The sequence below is a fragment of the Hyla sarda genome, chromosome 1 (genome assembly GCF_029499605.1).
Source record: "Hyla sarda isolate aHylSar1 chromosome 1, aHylSar1.hap1, whole genome shotgun sequence".
NCBI classification, from domain to species: domain Eukaryota; kingdom Metazoa; phylum Chordata; class Amphibia; order Anura; family Hylidae; genus Hyla; species Hyla sarda.
In genome coordinates, this window is record NC_079189.1 from 93,951,253 (window position 1) to 93,976,048 (window position 24,796).

Sequence of the window (24,796 nt, forward strand, 5' to 3'; positions counted from 1 at the left end):
AATTCACATCGCGCGCGTGCGTGTGTGTGTATATATACATATATATATATATATATATATATATACACATACACACACACAAATACACTCTTGCATGCACACATCTCTTGCTTGCATGCACACATACATAAACAGACATGCACTCATATAGGTGCAGTATAAGTCCCCGCACATTAGGTTGGCAGTATAGTTCCCCCGCATTAGGTTGGCAGTATAGTTCCCCCACATTAGGTTGACAGTATAGTTCCCCCACATTAGGTGCAGTATAAGTCCACGCACATTAGGTTGGCAGTATAGTTCCCCCACATTAGGTTGGCAGTATAGTCCCCCCACATTAGGTGCAGTACAGTTCCCCCACATTAGGCGCAGTACAGTTCCCTCACATTAGGTGCAGTACAGTTCCCCCACATTGGATGCAGTACAGTTCCCTCACATTAGGTGCAGTATAGTTCTCCACATTAGGTGCAGTATAGTTCCCCCACATTAGGTGCAGTACAGTTCCCCAACATTAGGTGCAGTATAGTTCTCCACATTAGGTGCAGTATAGTTCCCCCACATTAGGTGCAGTATAGTTCCCCCACATTAGGTGCAGTATAGTTCCCTCACATTAGGTGCAGTATAGTTCCCCCACATTAGGTGCAGTACAGTTCCCCCACATTAGGTGCAGTATAGTTCCCCCACATTAGGTGTAGTATAGTTCCCCCACATTAGGTGCAGTATAGTTCCCCCACATTAGGTGCAGTATAGTTCCCTCACATTAGGTGCAGTATAGCTCCCCACATTAGGTGGAGTACTGTTCCCCCACATTAGGTGCAGTATAGTTCTCCCCATTAGGTGCAGTATAGTTCCCCCACATTAGGTGCAGTATAGTTCTCCACATTAGGTGCAGTATAGCTCCCCACTTTAGGTGCAGTATAGTTCTCCACATAAGGTGCAGTATAATTCCCTACATTAGATGCAGTATAGTTTCCCCCACAGACATACATCCTTCAACCATATACAGTGTATGGCTGGAGGCTGTATGCCTGTGTACTGCCCCACTTCAGTGTTCCGACCACCGCTCCTCCATGGTCGGAACACTGAAGATGACATGCTGTGCCGGCCAGCACGCGTCCTCCTCCTCGTCGATGCTCTGCTCCTCCGTTCCTATGGGCACATGCACGGAACGTCAGGACGTCCCTGCGTGCGCTACCGCCCGGAGGCCCTGCGTTTTTAAAGTTAATGCGGGGGCCGTGGCAGAAAGGTAACCGAGACATCCTTGTGTCCCGAAAAGATGTTTCGGGACACAGGGATGTCCAGAATGTGACGGGGGCCCCCTGCGGGCTGCTCAGTTGTGGCCTTGGATCCCCCCCTTGGCTTGATTAGGATGTGCCCAGGCACACCCGGCACACCCTGTGCGCACGCCTATGCCTATCACGCTTTTTTTCCAGGTCACCGATTGACCCGGAATCGCCGCAAATCGCCGATCTGAATTAAATTGATTGCAGGACCCCCCCAAGGGTTTGCACGGGGTGCCTGCTGAATGATTTCGGAATACAGGTACGCCCTGGGTCCTTAAGTCCCAGGACGTCAGGGTGTACCTGAATTCCCTAGGTCCTTAAGGGGTTAAAGGGATACTCCGCACCTAGATATCTTATCCCCTATCCAAAGTATAGGGCATAAGATGTCTGATCACGGGGGGCGCACCGCTTGGGACCCCCTCGACCCCCCCTGGTACTCCAGCAGCCCGGAGCTAAGTTGTCTCCGAGGCTGATGAGGGGTGGTGCAGGGGACGGGGCATCGTGATGTCACAATCCCACCGCCTCGTGACGTCACATCTGCCCCCTCAATGCAAGTCTATGGAAGGGTCGTCACGCCCCCTTCCATAGACTTGTATTGTGGGGACGGGGCATGTCATCACGAGGGGGCAGACCGTGACATCACGATGCCCCATCCCCTGCACCGTCCGTCATCAACCTTGGAGAAAACTTAGCTCCGGGCTGTTGAAGTACCGGGCTGCTGCAGGGGGATAAGATGTCTCACAGCGGAGTACCCCTTTAAAGGCTTTGACCTTGTAGCAGCCTAGATCTGAGATCCTAGTCCCCTTTGAATATTTCTTTGGGGCTGAGTGGGATTATTGATATCCTAACGGGGCTCATCCAGTTTATAGATTTGATGTTTTGTCCTCATGGCCTTAGCCTCTCTCCATGTTGTCAGGCCAAAACTTATATATTAAAGAGGAATTACACTTGTTTTTGGAGAAAAGAAAGACATTTCCAATACTAGATTTGAAGGTCTTTTTTATATATATATTTTAGTGTGAGTGACTTACCCTCCAGACATACTGTATAAGTAAACGTCTCCTACAAGTGCTACATCATGAGCAACACCAACAGAACAAAGACAAATACTGTGCCAAAACAATTCAAATTTCCGTTTTTCCCCTTCTTCAAGACCATTAACTGTATTTGTATACTCTGAAGAAATCACCCACATCATCTAAGGAGTCACTGGTGACCTAAGGCCATCAATAGTAAACATTATGGCGTCTACAGGGACTTTGGTGCTTGTGTCCTGCATGTTGCAACAAATAGTTAGTATTAAATGTGCTGACAGACTGAATCCAGACATATTGAAAACAAATCCAGTTCACTTTCTGTAAATATGACGAGAACAGCATGCCTTTGCAGATGTCTAATCCAGTTAAACTGACCAGCTTTCCAAAATGCAATATTCTTACAGCTACAGTAGGAAATTCCTTTCATTCTAGCTTTAAAACAACTACTTAAAATGGAAGATTTAAGGCCGGATGTTTTTAGCTACAAGAAATAGACTAAACAATATGATTAAGACATGTATCACATTATTACTATTAAATCAATGGTTACAAAAATTCTTAAAGGAGTAGTCTAGTGCAGACTATTCCAACTCCATTCTGCCCGGGCTGAAAAATAAAATGAAAAAAACTTTCACTTACCTTCCTGCGTTCCCCGGAGTGCTGCTGCAGCTGATGGCTCATCTGGTTCCGTCTTCTGCCTTCTTCCTGTGCACAGATCACATACGGCGCTCAGCCTATCACCAGCCGAGGTGGGACAATGCTGCGGCCGGTCATAGGCTGAGCGCCGTGTGACGATCCGTGCACAGGAAGAAGGCAGAAGACGGAACCAGATGAGCCATCAGCTGTAGCAGCACTCCGGGGAACGCAGGAAGGTAAGTGAAAGTTTTTTTCATTTTTTTTTCAGCCCGGGCAGAACAGAGTTGGAATAGTCTGCACTAGACTACTCCTTTAAAGGGGTTCTCCTGTGCTTAGACATCTTATCCCCTGTCCAAAGGATAGGGGATAAGATGCCTGATCGCGGGAGTCCCGCCGCTGGGGACCACCCCGTTTGTAATCAGTCCCTTGAGCGTGTTCGCTCCGGGTCTGATTACTGTCGATCACGGGGCCAGCGGCTTGTGACGTCATGCCCCTCAATGCAAGTCAATGCATGGGGGCTATCACGCCCTCTCCCGTAGGCTTGCATTGAGGGGCGGAGCGTGATGTCACACGGGGCGGAGGCGTGACGTCACACGCTGTCGGCCCTGTGGTCGCCGGTAATCAGACCCGGAGTGAACATGCTCTGGGGACTGATTACAAATGGGGTGCCGTGTGCAAGATCACGGGGGTCCCCAGCAGCTGGACTCCCGCGATCAGGCATCTTATCCCCTATCCTTTGGATAGGGGATAAGATGTCTAAGCACCGGAGTACCCCTTTAATTCCATTAAAATCGATTCACCCTTTATTCCCTTGTGGTAGTTCAAGCACTGTGTAACTACTTCAAGAGCTTCTATTGTAATACTGTTTCTGGAAAAATGTAAGCATACCTGTACTATCAAAAGATTTGAAAAAAGCCATCATGGTTTTTATAGATTAACCCTTCAATGTAGTGATAAGGTGGTTTTTATGCTCTCTCTGCTCCAACTGAGCCCCTGAGAAGCCTCCCTTCATGGTGCTCAGCTATATCTCATTCTCTCCATTTCAGGGAAAAGGATCAGAGCTTGGTTATTTGCCAGTAGTAAACACACCATTACTTTTGCTTCATTACATGTCTGGCTAATCACAGGACAACTTCTACTCCTTTCTGCTCTGCCATTGTATAGTGTTGCATTGATGCTGTGAGGCAGCTTTAAAGGGGTACTCCACTGCCCCAGCGTTCAGAACATTTTGTTCTGAACGCTGGTTGCGGGCTGCGGGGGTCGAGACATCACGACCACACCCCTCTTGACATCATGTCACGCCCCCTCAACGCAAGTCTATGAGGGGTGTGTGGCATCCGCCACGCCCCCCCCCCAAGACTTGCATTGAGGGGGTGTGGTATGACATCATGAGGGGGCGTAGCGGTGACGTCACGACCCCCGCAGCCCGCAACCAGTGTTCAGAACAAAACGTTCCGAACGCTGGAGCAGTGGAGTACCCCTTTAAAACTCTAGCTAGACAGTTGTTAAACATGAGCAATATTTACTAAGTTTTGCTTTTCAGTCATACTCAAAATGTTTGTTGTTTCTGGCTGTGACATGAAAGGAGCATGTAGTCACCATTTCCTTTCCACTATTTGTGATCTTACAGCAAAACACTGGACCCTTGCAGCAGAGAGCTGCCATCATATACAAACAGGCTAGATTAAAGCAACCATAGTAAAGCAACCGGTGTAGTCTTTCCAATAATACTTACAAAAGGCAAAGTCAAAGTCTCCATTGTTGCCTTTCAAGTCTATCAGCAGACTGCAGACTATTGCTTATGGCTACGTATGCTTGTCTTTGATTCAGATTGTTTGAATCATCAATGTTGAGCTGGCCTCCTCGGTCCCCAGATCTAACATCTCTTTAGGGGTTAAATGAAGGACTCAATGTAGCTGTCCACCCTTTCCCCCCACAGGATTTGAACGACCTGTCCATATCCGAGGATATGCTGGCACACGTCTGGACAAAACTGGTTCACCCTCCTTTATCTAACCTCCCGTATTTATAAAACATGGCTGGACTATTGTATTAATCAAGGACTTTCTATCTTTTGTTTCAACCCCATTCCTCATGGTCTGACAGCTCTCATAAGCAGGGCCCAATGTTGTAATATCTGATACTTATTTGTACCCTCAAAATTGTAAAGATCTGCGAATCTGTTGGCACCATATGAATATTATTACAGTGATCCCTCAACTTACAACGGCCTCAACATACAATAGTTTCAACATACAATGGTCTTTTCTGGACCATTGTAACTTGAAACCAGACTCAACATACAATGCTATGGAATCTGCGAAACGTGTCAATGGCTGGAAGAACCGAGAATGGATATTTCACTGGTAAAATCCGTGTATTCCTGAAGTGCATGCACTGACTGGTGTCTGGTAGCGCCCCCTACAGTACAGGGAGGTATTACATGTTCTGCACTCTTTACCTGTGCCAGGGTTACCTGCTCCTTTGGGCATCAGGTGAGGGCGGCTCCATTTTCCTTTTTTTAGGACACTATGTACTGTACAGGACTCTGAAGAAGCTTCTGTCCTCTACATAGACCAGTGTTTCCCAAAGAGGTTGCCTCAAGCTTTTGCAAAACTACAACTCCCAGCATGCCCGGACAGCCGAAGGCTGTCCGGGCATGCTGGGAATTGTAGTTTTGCAACAGCTGGAGGCACCCTGGTTGGGAAACACTGAAATAGACAGTGATTTACAGCTCCCAGCAGCTCTCTATTACTTTTATATGTAAGGATTTGCTTTATCTACATTAGTTATATACTTATTTTGGTTTAATCCTCACTTTCTCCTATTTTTGGATGACATTTTGGTGGCTTCAGAACCAATTACCAGGTTTCCATAGAGTTCTGGTCTCAACATACGATGATTTCAACATACAATGGTCGTCCCGGAACCAATTAATATTGTAACTTGAGGGACCACTGTATTCTTATCTGGACTACTGCCTAGACATCTTCTGTGTCACCAATAGAAATCACTTTGAACATTAGTAATGTATAAATCATATTTGGATAAATAGTGCTCCTTATGTTCTCTATGTTTTGACTACCGGGGGCTATCATTTTGCACCCTTTGTTTTTGAATCACCCTGTACAATGACAGACTAGATGGACCAGTTATATTCTGCCAAATTCTATGTTGCTAAATACATGTTTTATTATTACGGCAGAATCTAGATAAAGGTTATATTTCCAATAAGCAGAGCCGGGAAGCATTACAATAAGTGACATTGCAAGGTCATTTCATACTCTGTAGCTTTGGGGTTTTGATTTATTGGTTTCCAGAAGGAAAGACAATTGCTCAAATGGGAAAAGTTGTGTAGGCTACCTCAATATTTTTACACTCTTTCTTGTCCTTCCTGGTCTTGTCAAAGGTGATTCATTTCCATACTGTATTTTATCCCATGTTTAGCTTCATCATCTCTGATTTATGGACATTCCTACAAAAACACTGTTGAAAATTATAGTGCATTTGAACTCAAAGCAGCGCCGGTACTTAGATGAACTAGTAAGATACAAAGCTTTATCCAGTGGTTTTATATGGAAAAAAAATGGATCTCCCCCACAGACTTGGGATAAAAGTACAGTAAATCTTCTATGTTTAATAGGATGACTTTAAAACAAAGCCCTGGAACTTATTCCCAGAGTGTTCCCATACACATAGACTTATCAATGTACGAGACAAGTTGGAAATCTCAACCTGAAATGGAGTCTACCGTTGCAATTAAAGAAGTTGCGCAAATAAAGTCTATGTGCCACAACACGAGCAGCTGGAACTGCTTTCTGACAGATAATTAGGTTTGCTTGCGGTTCTAGGACAAGCAGAGGGAAAAACCTTGAAAATAGCACGTATCTGATGTCAACATTTCCAATGATTTTTCCCAGGATGTTAGAGAGCAGTTTTACAGTGTTGCGTTGTTACACTTTCTAGATGGGACTGGAGGAAAAATCTGTTACCATGGATCACCATCAATGCTTAAATGGGCACGGTCATGAAAACAAAAAATTGATATGTTGCAGTACTTAAGTACTACAACATAACTCTAATATAGTTTAATTAAAAAAAGTGATTTTAAAACAGTTTAAAATCACTTTTAAATTCGGCCACTAGGGGTCGCCCTCCTAGTGGCCGGATGCATTCTGCAGTGACGTCACTACAGAATTTCGACTCATTTCAGCCTGGCAAATGAGTCGAAATTCATTCACTGCACGCTGGCTTCCTGTCTGTCAATCAAACAGGCAGGAAGCCAGCGCAGTAAAGTCCAGGAGCAGCCGCCCTGGCCCCAGCAGGCACGCAGCCTGTACCTCAGCCCAGTTGGAGTCTGCACTCTCCCTGCAGACTCCGGTAACTGAATTGGATTCCCCGGCACGTCCTGCATCCGGATTCCCCGTTTCTCCGCAGCTCGCCGCGCAGCGCAGAGTTCGCGGTCCCGGCTTCTTCTCCCCATCTGAGCGACCGGAGGTGAGGGGAGGGGGGTGGGGGCAGGAGGTTGGTATGAATGGGTGCCTCCAGTTGTTTCACCACTACAAATGCCAGCATGCCCTGTAAGCCAATAGATGTCAGGGCATGCTGGGAGTTGTAGTTGTGAAACAGCTGGAGGCACCCTGTTAGAACTAAGGGCGGAAGTCGCCTCCAGCAGGCATCAGTGACGTGGTGCCTGCTGGGGAAGTCTGCCTGGTAGTGAGCACACTACCAGGCAGACAAAATGGCATTTATTAGTCAATAAATATAAAAATAAAGGCAGGGAGGGGGTTAGGGATAGAAGGGCAATAGGCAGGGACAGAAAAAAAAAGAGGTTTGGTGGGAGCTACCCTTTAACCAAGGTCATCACCAACGCCAAAGTCATCGCCAAAGTCATCACCCACATTACCACAGTTAATTTGGATATTACAGCTACACAGTTGTTTCTTTGATATTATTAATGTTATGATCAATAAAGGTGGTCATATACATTAGATAGGAGTAGACTGATGGTTGACAAACTGTTGACAGAATGATTATCTGATGAACATAGATGCAGATATACACATTTGTCTAGTCTCCAGTCTTTTTTCCACTAGTGTTGTTTGTTGTAGAAAAACTTAAGAAAGAAATGGCAAACGCAACTGACCCCATGGTATCCAGAGGAGTCTGTTGTGTGCCTGGTGTAACCGGTTTTTCTGCTGATCGTATTTCTCAGCTACTTAGAGAAACACTTCTGTGCCTGAATATGGATACGGACCAAGTACAGTGGTCCCTCAACATACGATAGTAATCCGTTCCAAACGGACCATCGTTTGTTGAAACCATCGTATGTTGAGGGATCCGTGCAATGTAAAGTTTAGGACAGTGGTCTACAACCTGCGGACCTCCAGATGTTGCAAAACTACAACACCCAGCATGCCCGGACAGCCGTTGGCTGTCCGGGCATGCTGGGAGTTGCAGTTTTGCAACATCTGGAGGTCAACAGGTTGAAGACCACTGGTATAGGAAGTTATACTCACGTGTCCCCGCCGCTCCGGACCATCACCGCTCGTCACCGCTGCCCTGGATGTCGCCTTCCATCGCTGTCGCCGCATCCCCGGGTGTCCCCGATGCTCCGGCAAGGCCTTTGCTTCCCCGGCATTTCCGTCGACGGTCTCCGTCGCCGCCATCACGTCGCTACGCACGCCGCTCCTATTGGATGACGGGACGGCGTGCGCAGCGATGTGATGACGATGTTCGAGAGCGCCGACGATGCAGGGGATCCCGAAGACGACGCGCCGGACCCCCGAGGACAGGTGAGTGATCGTCAGCGGACCGCACGGGGCACCATAAACGGCTATCCGGCAGCAGCTCAAGCAGTCTGCGCTGCCGGATAGCCGTTTAGGAGGTGGCCCCGACATAAAGCATCGTATGTTGATGCTGCCTTCAACATGCGATGGCCTCTGAGAGGCCATCGCATGTTGAAATTATCGTATGTTGGGGCCATCGTAGGTCGGGGGGGTCACTGTATACAGAGTGTTCAGTTTACAAACAAACAAACAAAAAAAATGCTGGTTGGACATATTTTAACATGGTCTTGGGACTGTTTGAGGAGTTTATGGGCAAACAGCGCAAAAGGTCTGACAGCGCCAGCAGCAGGGGAGGTAAATAGGGCAACTTTTAAAGTTTTACTTCACAAAGAGGCATATCCAGCAACAATATATTTGCCCGGAAAACCCTTTTAACATAATAATTTTACCATACATTTAGCAAGTACAAGGGAACCCTTTTGATGCTAAAAGCATCCATATGCTTTAATATACATTTGGAGGCCAAAAATTAGCTTTTTTGGTCTCCATCTGGTCAGTAATTGTCAGTATATTGCAAAAACAAAAAAATGAATACCATAGTAGACTATACTAGTCATAGAAAAGCCAAGAAAAGCAGTTCCAGTCCTCTAAATTGTTAGACCTTTAAACCCAAGGCACCAGAAGAACTGAGTGGCTTTACTGCCAGTGCTAGGATAAGCCTGTCAGTTTATTGGCTTATGAGAAAAGGGGAGGAAAGAGAAAATTGGGCAGATGAGAATATACAGTAATAAGCTCACCAGTTTTTTGGCGCTTACACTTAGCCTCCTCCTGGCACTCTGTACAGGGGGGAGAGAAAGGAGAACAAAAATTCTGCTTGGAATTCAGACACAGACATTCTGTTGCAGCAGAGTCCGATTGAATTAAGGGGGATTTTGCTGCGCTGCGAACATAGCGGAATTTCCATGCCAGATGTTTCCGGCATGGAAATTCTAAATTCCGTGTCTGCAGAAAGAATGAACCTGTCTGCACAGAATGCATAGCCATCTATGAGACGGAGCATTCCCGTGCGGTCCGCATTCTGTGGAATATCCGCACGGAGATATTCCGTGGTGAGAACATACATAGCCTTACTGTGTTGATCCAGAGCAGTACTCTGGATCAACACAGTTACTCGCAGTATCAGATCTGCAGAAAGTTGTAAAATGTGAAATGAGAAAAATGTTGTAACTGCTGCTATTGGTAAATGCATAAGTGATTATATAATGTCATCTCTTGTCTCCGAGGAGAACATGTTACAATATGTTACAGTGGAGGAATGCTCTGACGGCTGTAATAACATTTCAGTGTTTTTCTATATTTTAGGTATTTAGGTATTTAAGATTATACAAAATAAACCAAATCCATAAAATCCACTGCTTCTTATAGAACTCTGAAAAAGGGAAATGGTGGTAATAAATGTTTATTTACTTAAAGGGGTATTCCAGGAAAAAACTTTTTTTTTATATATCAACTGGCTCCAGAAAGTTAAACAGATTTGTAAATTACTTCTATTAAAAAATCTTAATCCTTTCAATAATTATCAGCTGCTGAAGTTGAGTTGTTTTCTGTCTGCCAACAGTGCTCTCTGCTGACATCTCTGCTTGTCTCGGGAGTAGAAGAGGTTTGCTATGGGGATTTGCTTCTACTCTGGACAGTTCCCGAGACACGTGTCATCAGAGAGCACTTAGACAGAAAAGAACAACTCAAATTCAGAAGCTCATAAGTACTGAAAGGATTAAGATTTTTTATTAGAAGTAATTTACAAATCTGTTTAACTTTCTGGAACCAGTTGATATATATAAAAAAGTTTTTTTCCCTGGATAACCCCTTTAAATATTGACAACCATAGTGACTGCCAGTCGGTGAAAGCTTTTTAAGACCTTTGACAGACTAGTTTCAGAATCCTCTCTTAAATCTCTTTCTGCTTTTCTATAATATTCTGCATTCTGCTAGATGCCTTCAATCTGCAGCAAACTTTTTTTAATGCTGCAAATAACTTTGTTAAAACTTTATTCACTAATATTGTATTGGACATTGTTGACAAATATTGATGTAGACCCCCCAATGGGAATTCTGCAAAAAACTTGCAATGCAAAATAGCACAAAGCATGCTATAGACTAGTGGTCTCCAAACTGTGGCTCTCCAGCAGTTGCAAAACTACAACTCCCAGCATGCCCGGACAGCCGTTGGCTGTCCGGGCATGCTGGTAGTTGAAGTTTTGCAGCAGCAGGAGGGCCACAGTTTGGAGACCACTATTATAGATACTTAAAAGGGTACTCCGTTGCAAGACATCAAGTACCCTAAGGGGATAAGATGTCTAATCATAGGATGTCTGGCCGCTGGGACTCCCGCGATCTCCGGCCCGGCACCCCGGCGTTCTGAGCACTCATGTTTAGAATGTTGGATGTGCCAGGCTTCGGAACAGCCGTGGTCGTGACGCCCCCACATTTCAAGTCTATGGGAAAGACAGAGATCCAGCATTCCCATAGAGATATATGCAGGAGGCGTTGTCCACAGCTTTGGGACGTGGACGCCAGTAATCCGGCATGGATTGTTCTGTGCATGCAGATTACTGGGGTGCCAGGAAGGAGATTGCGGGGGGTCCAAGCGGCCGAACCCCTGCAATCAGACATTTATTCCCTATCCTGTGGATAGAGGATAAGATACCTAGGGGCAGAATAACCCTTTAAAAGCCAAGCCATGGTGTAATTGTTTTGCTTTTAGCTAAGTTTCCACAGGCTTGGCTTTACTGCAAAAATATTCTGCAGCAAATCCTCAGAAATCTACATCAGCATAGTTGAAGGAGGTAGTATGTATCAATATTGCACATACACGGTATTATTGTACCCTAAAAACACTGAGTAAGCAGATAGCGCATCATCTGTGTTTGGTCTGGTGAATACTGAATACATCTATATGAAGTCTACAGTTTGTAAAAAGCTGTATATGTTAAGTCAGTCATACACATCCCAAGCCGCCCATAAATATACACAATGAGATAAGTTGAGCGTGCAGTTCTTTCCATAGAGAAAGGGAAACAAGTTGATTCTAGACACCTCCATATGACAACAATGTGTGGTGTCCCAGCACCAATAGCTTTCCTGTGGCTTTGGACTGTCTCGGGCAACTTAGTAGTACAAGGTGTTGGGCCCACCAGAGTCTTACAGTTATATCAATTATGTTCACAATATAATGTCAGATAATATGTTTTCCTAAATTAATTCTACTATTGTTATATGTATATATGTTTTTCCATGTTACTGTACCTTTAATTTAAAGCAGTGAACCCCAAGTGACCCTGCCTGCCAATGGGAACCAGTAAAGTCTCCCCTGTATAGTGTAGTGGGGGAGGAGTTTTTCAGTTCACCCTAGAGTGGCTCCAGAGCAACAGCTTAGCTCAGGTGTGCTGTGTGTCGTGTGCTCTGAGGAGAGGCCTAGCTCAAATCTAATCTCTCAGTTGGTCATCCTGCAAGGATTACTCGCAAGGAGGTAGTTCATGATCCTGCGGAGAAGGTTTCAGTACCTTGACAGGACCCTAGCTACCAGGACTCAATCTTCCGTCTCACAAGTCAGTATTAGTCTGTTTGGTGTAAGCACCAAAAGTCCCAGCAAGGCAAGAGGGTTCCCAAGGGGTTACTCTACACTCTCTCACCTAAAGGCAGCTGTACGTGTAATACCATCTGCACCCTGCTCAGTAAAGACAGTTATGCGTGTTCATTTACTACCCGTGTCTGGCCCAGGAGAAGCTGTCTCCAACCTCGGACTGTGAATAACATAACGTTGCCCTGGCATCACGAAATGATCAGGTTTTCTTACTTACACCCAGTGGACACCATAAATGAATAAACTATGGCCCCCTAAGCACTTGTGAGGTACAGATTATTGTAGAGGGTTTATTTTCACTAGCTCTGGTAGGGGGGAAAACTGAGATACAGAGAGATGAGAGAATTGGTCATGTGGCTTTTGAGGAAGCAAGGGTGGGGGGGGGGGTGGGGGGGCATTATATGTTGATATTTGGTTCTCTATTATGCAAGATCGAGTGTTAGTAATTAAATGCACTAGTTCTGTGCATTCTGGACAGCATATCATATGCCAGAAATAAATCTCAAAGAAAGGTTAGTTGACCAGAGCAAAATCTAAATGGCAAGTGTTATTATTATTTTTTTTAATTAAATTTAGATCAATGAGTTGTATTGTTGCAAATAAAAACTTTTAGGCTCGGTTTGCACTAGTGTAATACGAATGGCCTGACTGCAAATTTGATGATGTGACCTGACAGCTGTCAGTTAGGGTGATCTGAATTTCATTTGGGATGGTACTTGTGGTAGGGCTGGACATTTTGGAGAAAATGTGCAATTGCAATTATGGAGGTAAATTTAGCGATTTTGATATGATACGATTGAGATATAATAAACAAATGGTGAAAGTTCCTCCATTTCATGACAATTCCCCCCTTTTCATGTCCAATCCCTTCATTTCATAATATGAAATGAGGGGAATGATTATGAAATAAGGGGAATGGCTATATAAAATTCATATAGCTATTCCCTTATTTTATATACCCATTCCCTTAATTTTATCTAGCCATTCCCCTCATTTTACATAACCATACCCCTCATTTCATGTAGCCATTCCCTTCATTTCATGTAGCCATTCCCCTCAAAGCCAATTCCCCTCATTGCCAATATCCCCCCCCCTCCCCCCTCATTGACTGAACATGAAATGGAAGGGATTGGATAACAAATGGGGAGAAATTAGCTCTTTTTTCCCTCCCTATTTCATGTGCCTGGCCTGTTGTAGCGACACAAGTCTGCACACCCTCCGTCGTTGTTGCGTTGCTCCCTCCTACGTGACTGTGCTGCACTATAGAGCACTGAGGGGAAATTACTTTATCAAGTCACTTCCTTCCAGCGCTAGGCACTGCTGGAAGTATCAACAGTCTGAAGCACACTGGAGGGGTCGGGCCGTGCGGCAGCTGAGACATGGGAGCCGCCAAACTCTCTGGGACATGGGAGCTGGACCGAGCGGCTGTCACCGTCAGGTCATCGCATAATTAACATATGGCAAAACGCAAGCATTTTGATTGCAATATATCGTGAAGCCCTAACTTGCGGCCATAATGTGGTTGTATTACACTACTGTGAACCTACCCACTTGATGCCAGCCAACAATGGCAAACAAGCACCGTCAACTCAAAAGAATAGTCCTTGCTTTTTAACCAAATTCCTTTGTCCACCTTTGCTCTTTAAAGCAGCTCAATCACACCACCTGTCAGTACAGAGCAGAGTATTCTGGCTTAGCTTCTGATAGGCCTGTCGATTAGGTAAACAGGATAAGATTTACCTAGTCGACAGGGGTAACAAACCCAGAAACAGCACAATCTGCAGATCGGTACTTCTTCCTTCTGACTAGATTTCTGGCTTGGCCTTAAATCCCAATATGTTTCTAAAACTCTGTAGTTGGAGTAAAAATCTGATGTTTAAGATAAACTACCTGTAAAGGAGGTGTGATTGAGCTGCTCTACATATTGCCTCTTCCCAGAATTCCCAGTTGAGGCTATTTGCTTTTGAAGCTCCACACACCAGTACTTGTGATCTCTTCAAGGAGCAATCGTACCCCCTTTACTGATGTGACTTAAATAAATTTGCATTTATATGTTCACTATATTGATGGTACATTATTTTATGTAATGTGGATTTCAAAATGTTTGTATTATAATGATCGCTTCTATGCAGTCATAAATAACTGTTTATATGCACAAAACAATAGACCTAAGTATCTCTGTTTGACCAGCCAACAATCAAGGAGGCAATAAAGGGAAACTGTAACATTACAATGAAGTTGTTAGGGGTTATGCTGCGACCAGATATGCCGCGAGCGCACCCCTGTTCCGTTCCACCGGTGCCGGCGGCCGGCGGCGCGTAACTTACCTTTCTACGCTCCTGCTCCCTCTGTCTGCTGGTGTGCATGTGGCCGCTTCATAGGGCACGCACGTGCACGGCAGCTCTTAGAAATTTAAAGGGCCAGTACGCCCTTAATTGTTTTTTTGCTAATTAGTGAAATTTTAAGTGTCAGCACTTCCTCTATTGCCTTGCCAGATCTTTGTGCCATCATTGCCTTTGAGAAAGCGTTCACTTGTGTCTTGTCTTGCCGTGTATCTGACCCCATTGCTACATATCCTGACCTTGCTCCTGTGCCGCCTGCCTTCTGACCTCTAGCTACGTGACCTGACCTTTCTACAGTGCTGCCAGCCCTGATCTCCTGCCTGTCCTGACTACGAGTTGTCTCTTCCATCCTGCACCACGTTTCACCTCAGCAGCCTGTGTGGACGAGTTGTATCAGGGGTAGCGACCTGGGTGCCGCCTGCCGCAGCAAGTCCGTGCCGCTTTATGGCGGTTTCTGGTCAATACCAATGGCATCTTAGACTCCACTACCTGGTACAGCCCACGCCATCATCCACACAGGTCCAACGGATCCACTTCTCCACCTTTACAGCAGTCCAATCTTTAAGCATCATGTTATAGAGCAGGAGGAACTGAGCAGACTAATATATAGTCCTATGGGAAAAGTTCAGGGATAACATGACATTTATTCATGTAAATCTCTGCTAATTCTGGGCTAAATAGTCATGAAGGCGGCCCTACTCAGTGACTGAAAGTTTGCTATATACTTGAGTAGGATTACCTACATGACTACATAGCCCAGAATGAGTAGAGGTTACATGAATAAATGATAAGTTAGGCAGTACCCACATCATGTTCGGGGGATACAACGTATCCCTGGCAGACCCGTGCATTAACCCATGCATTTCAATGAGCCTGACACAGTCAGCTAGTGACTTCAGTTGGGTTATTTTTGGACTGTATCTGTTTTTTGCTGTCAGAATGAAAACCGTGGTCTGCTGCGGTTTCAGTTTAGCAACAAAAACAGATACATCACGGGTCCGGTGGAAATAAGGCAGAAGCCGTTTTTCAAATTCTCCCGCTGACTGCCGCATACCCCGAACGTGATGTGAATGCAGCCTTATAATGAAGCTTTCCCCACAAATCTACATATCAATCTACTCAGCTCCTCCTGCTCTATAACATAATTCCTACAGATTGGGCTGCATTTTTAATATGGCAGGTTCCCTTTAAAGTAGCTTCTCACATATCTTTTCCTCTCCAAGATCTACTGTCTTTCCACATCTTGTTTTGCAGGAGATTTTCTTGTCTTCCTGAGAACCTGTGGGATTCCCCATTTATAAGTAAACTCCGAGATAATCCCTGATGGTTGGTAAATCTGGGTTAACTATAGTATTCTAATGGGATTACTGACAGGAAGCTCAGTTAAGGTCTTCTCCATTACTTATCTTAAATACTTCAAGAATCCTTTACATACATGTGTGACTGATAGGTAACGTCATAGAATGAACTGCTTTTTAACATGTAGATTCCAGATTTAGCTCATTCTCATTTGTGTCCTGACGGGCCATTCATCTACTAATCTGTTGACACCGCAGAGTCTACCGGGTGCTCGACAATCTTCATCTGTGTTTGTGATGTGAGATTATTAAAAAGGTTACACCTATAGGTGCCTGTGCCTCACACGTCTCCATTGAGGATCACCAAATGTAAACACAGGGACACGTGACCAAGGGATATCTGTTGATTCAGACTTAACGGAGAGGTAATTGCCGGAGAGGCATGGCGCGTACCTCACGGCGTGTACCTGATCATTGTCAGCCAAGCCACAAGCAATTCCTCAACGATTAGTTCATCATTAACCATGTGCATAGACTTAGGAGAAATTCTACAACAAGAGCAATGCTGGGATGACTTCATCAGGGACAGGCACGCTTACTCTCTAAAGTTCTGATCTGGATTCTAAGTCTTCTGTAATGACACGTTAACCCTGTATTTGCAGTCACCAGGGCTAATTCGTCATACTGGTGCTTAGTCACCAGTTGAAAGGTTATTACAGTCATGGCCTACATTATCTATGCTTTCCGAGGCAAACATAGTCACTGGAGAAATGAATGTATCATAAAAGCATTTCATACACATACACACACACACACACACACATACAAATCCTGGATATTTCACAGTTCATCTATGTTAATCTTCGAAGACAGGGATCCTCCCCCTGCCAGAAAACGTGATATATTTTTTTTTCTCCCATTGCTAATTCATGAGCGAATGCTAAGATTCCGCTACCGAAGGATGCTGATTCTGATTGCCAAGCATACAAATGAGGGGTCTTAAAGGGACAGGACTAAAAATAATGGTAATAAAAAAATAAAATAATAATAATAAAAATAATAAAATAATAATATAAAAATAAACCATAGATTATATTAAAAAAGAAGTAAAAAGCAAACAGTGTAACAAATACTACTCTACTGCTTAGTCACTGCGCAGAAGTCTCTTAACTCTGGACCTCCAGCTGTTGCAAAACTACAACACCCAGCATGCCCGGACAGCCGTTGGCTGTCCGGGCATGCTGGGAGTTGTAGTTTTGCAACAGCTGGAGGTCCGCCATTTGGAGAAGACTGGTCTAGCATATGAATCAATGCACATACAGGGCACTTTGATTCAATTTATAGATAGGATAGATGCTCTCTCAATAGTATCTCTATATGGATCCCCCCAATAATCCCATTGAAAGGTTTTATTGCAGGAAGGGGAGGGGGGGGGGGGTTCCATTTAATACGGGAAAGTCTGTACTTTGTGACCTATGTATATAGAGTATAAAGACACTTTACCTTCAATGATTCCATCAAGTGCGGACACATAGGTGGACAGAACACACAGACACACACATAGGTTCACTGTGAGTACTCACAGTTCAGAATAGAGGAAATGTAGATTGCCCATATTGTCTATATAGTTGGCAGGGCTTAGCCAAGGTAGAACCAATAACAGAAGAGCCTTCATTTTGAGCACAGCGTGGATATGGCTTCCTCCTCACCAATTTCTTTCGCTGCTATTACACGAAAAAAGGCTTCCAGCTTCTATGATAGATAAGTGTTATTCTCAGATGGTTTTGCTGCTTGGTTTGATCAGATGTAGCACGTCATGATTGAAATGTCATACTAAAGCAACGCTGGAGAACAGGAAGAAAAAAAAAATCATTGACCTGTAAGAGGATTAGTTCATTTGGATGTCAGATTGGTAGAGATGTGGAAGGTTTAGAGACAATGCAGCCAGCATGGATGGCGAGACAGTGACTTATGCTGGGAAGCAGGCTGATGTAAGGTAAAGGGACCAGCCTCCTGCACTACACAGAGTGGTTCTTTACAAACAGCTGGTACATTTACATCACTGGCTAGAAGCAGATGGGTTGCGAGAGCTTAGGATGCCAAAGACGTTTGACTCTCTGATGCTAGGCGATGCCTATACATTCATTTACATATATTGCGCCCACAATACAATCCCTTTAAAGAGGCAGCGGCAGTGCAGAGGGCTGTGAAGCAATCAGCCCGAGCTTTGTGTGTAATGTTATGCAATGGCATAAAATTGTTAATCCTCTACTGCCATAATATTACACTACAAGAGAGCTTATAGCCATGAAAAAAAAATAAAAAAAATAATCCTGAAAAAAAATATTCAGGTGTCATATAGTGTAGAAAGCAATCCAATTAGCTTTTATACTTTGGCATCACTTTTCGAACAAAGTCACGATTATAAATAAAAAAAAGCAACAACCCAGTTGTCCCGCTATGTTCTTTCCTTTTATAACAGAGCAGATACAGTGATCGGTACTGACTAGATAACAGTGAACACTGCCACATGAGCCTAACTTCACGTGGAGGCAAGGAGACATAGGTGATTGCACTATACGGTGGTGTTCTTTCTCTGTAGCATAGAATATAATCCAATGACAAAAAGGAGTAATGGAAGGCACTCATGGTTCTGATGGCGTGCAAGTCTCTTTATTTGGGGTGCATAAAATCTCGCGGAGCGGGATGCCGGGCCAGGATTAAACAAGTATCATGGTTATAGCCATTTCGCACCTGGCCCCCGTTGCTTCATCAGACCACGATACTTGTTTAATCCTGGCCCGGCATCCCGCTCCTCGAGATATTATTTACCCCCCGAATAAAGAGACTTGCACGCCATCAGAACCGTGAGTGCCTTCCATTACTCCTTTTTGTCATTGGATTCTTTCATTTTATAACACAATATATTAGTGACTCCCTCTCTAGAACATACAAATGTTGCTGGGCCAAACCAATATATTCACCTCCAATAAATGGGTGCCAACAACAAGTTAAATACTGAACAGTTAAAACACATGTAAAAAAAAGGCATGAAAAGGATTAGCGCACTATGATATACGCACAAATGAAAATGTAGTGGGCAAGACAAATCAGGGAAAGATACTGGTGTGGTATGAGCAAAATATACGGTCAGATATAGCTCAAAAGTAAAGGCAGGCAAAAATTCTCACTGCATACAGACCAGAGATACAGACATAAGTTAAAGGCAGGAACATACACAAAAAGGAAAAAGATAACTTAAAGGGGTTATTTACCATAAGGTGATTTTAGTGCGTACCTGCCAGGCAGTAATGGACATGCTTAGGAAGGATCAGCACTTGTATTGGGGCTAAATGTTGTGAAATTACCATAACGCTGAGGCTATCTTTTTGTAAAATGGCCATTTCCTGTTGGAGTTTGTTCCTTTAACCTACAAATCCCATAATTCCTTGTTTGTATGTGTTTGGTTACTTTTCTCCCTTCCACACATCAGTCACCCTACCCATTGAAATACACCTGTGATCTAGTCCATGCAATAGACCAGTGTTTTCTGACCAGAGTGCCTCCAGCTGTTGCAAATTATTGCAGAATGTTCTCCCACCCAGTGGTCGCTTCACCCATTAAAGCAAAGACAGGCCCCCTCTGAACACCTGACTAGTGATGTAATGTCTCGAGCTGAGACAACAGTCATTTTGTATGCTGTTAAAAATAAATGTAGGGACAAAAATCACAGAAGAATTGCAAGACCACCATGAAACACTGGTAGAGACACTATATTATGGACTACACTTACTTTACAGCCCCTGTAGCACAGTCAAATAAAAAAATTAAAAATCTTAGAATACCACTTTAAGCAGGAGTCAAAATAGAACAAATACCTGCCACGTATTTTGTTATAGCACCCACCACATATGTGCCCCAACCTTTGTTTCGCTCTTTGTGCTTTGTCAGGGGCGTGATGTAGAACAGAGAGCAAAACGTACATTGGGGTATGTAGTGGATCTGAGACTGAACTAGCTCCACCCAGGGTTTATATGGGGGAGACTCTGGAGGGGTCCCATAGGTCAACTTGTAGGTCAGATGGTCACTGGTACCTTCTTGGTTACAATCACATGACAACAGTACTTAAAGGCATAGAACAAATGATGTACATTGCATAGAATAACATATAGATTGTTTAACTATTCAGGGCACATAGGTGAAGAGGAGGCCCAGGGTCACGGAATGAAGTCTGCCTGATAGCAGGGCAGCAATGATACAGGGGTGCAACTCCTGTACTGGGCCACCACACACACACACACATATATATATATATATATATATATATATATATATATAAATTCCAAGCAAAATTATATAATCAATAAAATTGAAGAAATCTATACCATATTGTACAAAACTGGTTTCCTTCACACCTAACTGGGCACAGACTGAAAGTGGTGGGTTCTAATGAACATCCTATTGAATCCATATGCAATTTATAAGGCCATGTGGGTGGCATATGATGAGAGAGAACGGAAATAAATTGTTGGGAGATAATATATGCCTTTTAGACACATTTACACAAAAGTGTTCTGTAGAGGCAGAATACTTTTTATGGTTCATATGTAGTGTGTTGAAAAATGAAAAGTATCACCATAAAGGGAAAAAATTGCAATGGTGATTCAGGGAGAATTGTAAAGATCCTAAATAGATCATTGCCATATTAACCTATAGGTATTATTCAGACCACAGAATGGTAGCGCGGAAACAGATGCATTGCATATTCTGTACCAAAGTTTGGTTTTGTACCAAAGGGAATGACCAAGTAAAAAAGAGATGTATTCCCATAGTGGTTCCCAGTACATGACACCATATAATGGTGGTATTATACTCTGGAAACATTGCTTCTATTAGAATACATTTCTGTAATTTGACTTCCAGTGGAATATGGCATAGTTTCTTCTCTCAGATTCTATATATAAGTCTGAGAGAAAATCTATTATATGAGAAAATCTATTATATTACTTTGTTTGGAACTGGAGGCATATGGAGGAACTTGTATGGAGCCATAATATATCAATAATATGTTGCCATGCTATGGCAGACACATGTCCATACAAATATTTATCTATATCACGGATAGAGCATCTCTACCTACAGTGGCGGGGAGCAATGTAGTATACGTAGTATACTACGGCTTCAGTGCTCTACTGTCACGCTCTATCTGTGGACTGCTGACCGGGCAAGGAACTGTTCGTTTTTGGATTATATGAGGACCATGACCTGGACTACCAATGCAGTTCCTGCTCATTTAGTAGATACTGCTCTATATATATCGGGTACTTTGCTTGTATATTGAACTTGTGGAGAGCATTTGAAAACTAATGCTCCTCTCAGGGTAGTTAACCTATGAGTGGCCTGTTTGTCTGGCCGGTTGTGTATAATGTATATGGTCTCCCCCGAGGACGCCAGACTATTTTGGTAGAAACGCATTGGGAGCCATACAAATATGGTTGCTATTGGTGATGCACTGAATGGTAATGTACCAGTGAACATTACTTATCCCAGTCATTTTATCCTTTTTGTATTGGGTTTTCACATGAGCACTTGTAATATAATTTTGGGTACAATATTGATCTATTATTTAGCTGGGAGTTATATTGACCCCTTGCAGGTCCAAGAATGAACTCAGATTGGCAAGTGTATTTTTTGTATTCACCAGTTTAGTCTATTTATACTTTTTCTTTCCTTTACCTTGTATAATATTTTTAATTGTCTATTTTTTTTAATGGATCAAGGATGATCCTCATTATGACTAAGGCTCATCCTTGAGCCGAAACGCGTCACCTGTGCCTGCTGCATCCATGTACCTTGGGTTTTAATCAATAAAGTGAATTTGTTGGACCTATTCTGCGCTGGACATTCCACTTTCTTTTGTTTATCTAGAAGTTATATGGATATTCACAGTAGGTGTAAAAATCCAATTCAAACCTTGTTTTTATGTGTTTCTTTGAGCTATTTTGAGCTGTTGCATGCTAGGTGTAAAACAGGCTTTCAATTCAGTACATTTATTTTTCGCTCTTGGTGTTGACATAATATAAATTATTCTATACGGTGACATGTACTTGTAGTGGTATTACTCTTGCACTACAGAAGCTATGGATTACATTAATCGCTCATGCCATTCTGTAGGCAGCGGCTACATTCGGCAACTATATACTGTAATGCTATGCAGTTGTAAATAGGCCATGACATCAGCAACATCCAGTCAGGGTCTACACACATCACTAAACAGGAAGAGACGTGCATCTGATCTAGCATAACCAGTGCAAGCACATAACGTAAAGTCACATTGTATTCCTCAAACCATAAAACACAACATTAAAGGTCATATATAATGCATATACTACATGTACAAGAATAAGAAAAAATATATATTTGCCAAGTGTGTACAATAATATACAAGGACATCATAATAGTCAAGATTCCTTTGTTATCTTCAAGGATAACGCAGGCAGCCAGATTGACTTAGCAATGACCTCAACGCTTCTCTTTGGGGGAACTTTCACTGCGAAAGAGACAAAAATGCTTAAACCATTCTTCCCAAAATACTGTAAGTCTTTTACAGACACTGAAGGTCCTAAGGATCTGTTAATATGTATATACTGGATTCTCCAATTCCCAAATGTAGTGTCAGTGTTGAAGAACAGAAAAAGATACATAAGGTTGGACCCGAGCCTATACACTGGGGGTGATGTGTGAAATAGGGACTGGGAAGGGACTGGGAAGTCCTGTAATGACATTTGCAGGGACCGGCTTTGTGTATCTGAAACTGCAGGCGAACGTTTGTAACAATAATCAGGCTATGTTAGGGAGGAACTAAAAATAGCCATTTCCCAGCCATGTACTCCAGCTAGAGAATGGATTTTATTCATAGATAGTAATTCATTGTCATGTGTCATGTCTTTATGCTAGAGGATATTTTTTCAGTAGCAGTGCTGCACGTGTTACTGGTGTGTGCTGTGTATCTTCATACTAACCTAGGTTATTGCTCATTAGGATTGAAATACCAAGACCACATAATAAACATTTCTTTATAATACGCTTTACACATGACAAACAATGGCCTTGTAATCTCAGCAGGACACACCTATCTTTATTTGCATTCTATTTCCTTTAAGAAAATGATCTTTGCCCCAGCTATTACATGCTATCTCTCCTGACCAAGCATGCTCAGCTAAGTCACTCATGCATGTTTTCTGAATCGGAAGAACGAAGGGGGAGATGTATCAAAACCTGTCCAGAGGAAAAGTTGCTGAGTTGCCCATAGCTACCAATCAGATCGCTTCTTTCATTTTTCAGAGACCTTTTCAAAAATCAAAGAAGCAAATCAGTAACTTTTCCTCTGGACAGATTTTGATAAACCTGGCATATGCCCTTTCTCTTCCCTCTAGTCCATTAAAGGGGTACTCCGGTGAAAACCTTTTTTCTTTTAAATCAACTGGTGGCAGAAAGTTAAACATATTTGTGAATTACTTCTATTAAAAAAATCTTAATCCTGCCTGTACTTATTAGCTGCTGAATACTACAGAGGAAATTCTTTTCTTTTTGGAATGCTCTCTGATGACATCACGAGCACAGTTCTCTCTGCTGATGTTATTATAATAATAATAACCCTTTATTTATTGTTGTCCTTAGTGGGATTTGAACCCAAGTTCCCAGCACTGCAAGGCAGCAGTGCTAACCACTGAGTCACCATGCTGCCCTTAGCATACATCTGCTATGCATGGTTGCTAAAATGGACAGAGATGTCAGCAGAGAGCACTGTGCTCATGATGTCATCAGTGTTCCAAAAAGAAAGGAATTTTCTCTGTAGCATTCAGCAGCTAATAAGTACTGGAAGGATTAAGATTTTTTTAATAGAAGTAATTTACAAATATGTTTAACTTTCTGCCACCAGTTGATTTAAAAGAAAAAAGGTTTTCACCGGAGTACCCCTTTAAGAATACTAATATTAACATATTTTCTGCTCTAGGCCACCTGTTATGCAGACATTGACCCTTTTAATGCCACTACAGATTGTACAATAAACTTGATTTTGCTGAAGACCACCAAGAATGCTGATAATAACATCATTAATGCTTTAGACAACCAGAGAGACATTAACTTCTACGCTGCCCTGGATCACCAGAGTCGCAGCTATTAACTACCCTTGCACAATATGTGTAGGCCCTGAAAGGTAATGGAAAGGCCTCATGGGATCGGCCCCCCCCCCCCCCTTTTTATTCTTATTATTTAGGTAGAGGCTATACATATGGATCTTAAAAATAAAAAAAAAAATAAAAAAAAATAATATATATATATATATATATACATACGTTCAGCAATGGGTTAATGAATCTACTAACGTCTGGTATGAGCTTCTATCATAGGCCTGTGGTGTTGCTGGGCAGAAAAGAAGTGGAATCCTATTGGCTAGTGAGGCCACGGCGGGAACTACGAAGTCTATTTAAGAAACAGCTGACTGAGCGGTCGGCTAGTCAGAAGATTCACCTGAAAGAGAAGACATCGGCCCATCCCTCCCTCCCTGTCACGATCTGTTTTTGAGGGTGCCACTAGTCAGGTGGACAATTATAGTATATGTTAAAGGGGTGTCACCCAGAATTTTCTGGATGGACAGCTGTGGTGAGTGAGTTCACTGGTGGTTATATTTGGTGATGGTTTTTAAATGGTTATTTATTTAAGATTTAATTTATGGTTATTTATTAATAAAGTTATTTAAATTAATT

The 24,796-nt window shown here is 43.1% G+C and overlaps 1 protein-coding gene across 2 annotated transcripts in view; it reads right to left on the reverse strand.

The window, feature by feature from the left end:
- Window positions 1-18,129, reverse strand: part of LNX1 (ligand of numb-protein X 1) — a 161,973-nt gene extending 143,844 nt beyond the window's left edge. Inside the window, exon 1 of one of the 2 annotated variants that reach the window (XM_056558069.1) lies at window positions 17,609-18,129. In XM_056558069.1, the coding sequence (XP_056414044.1) occupies window positions 17,609-17,700 (92 nt within the window). In that variant the 5' untranslated portion in view covers window positions 17,701-18,129. The remainder of the gene's footprint in view (window positions 1-17,608) is intronic. The other variant, XM_056558060.1, reaches the window with a different exon arrangement.
- Between the last annotated feature and the right edge of the window lie 6,667 nt (window positions 18,130-24,796).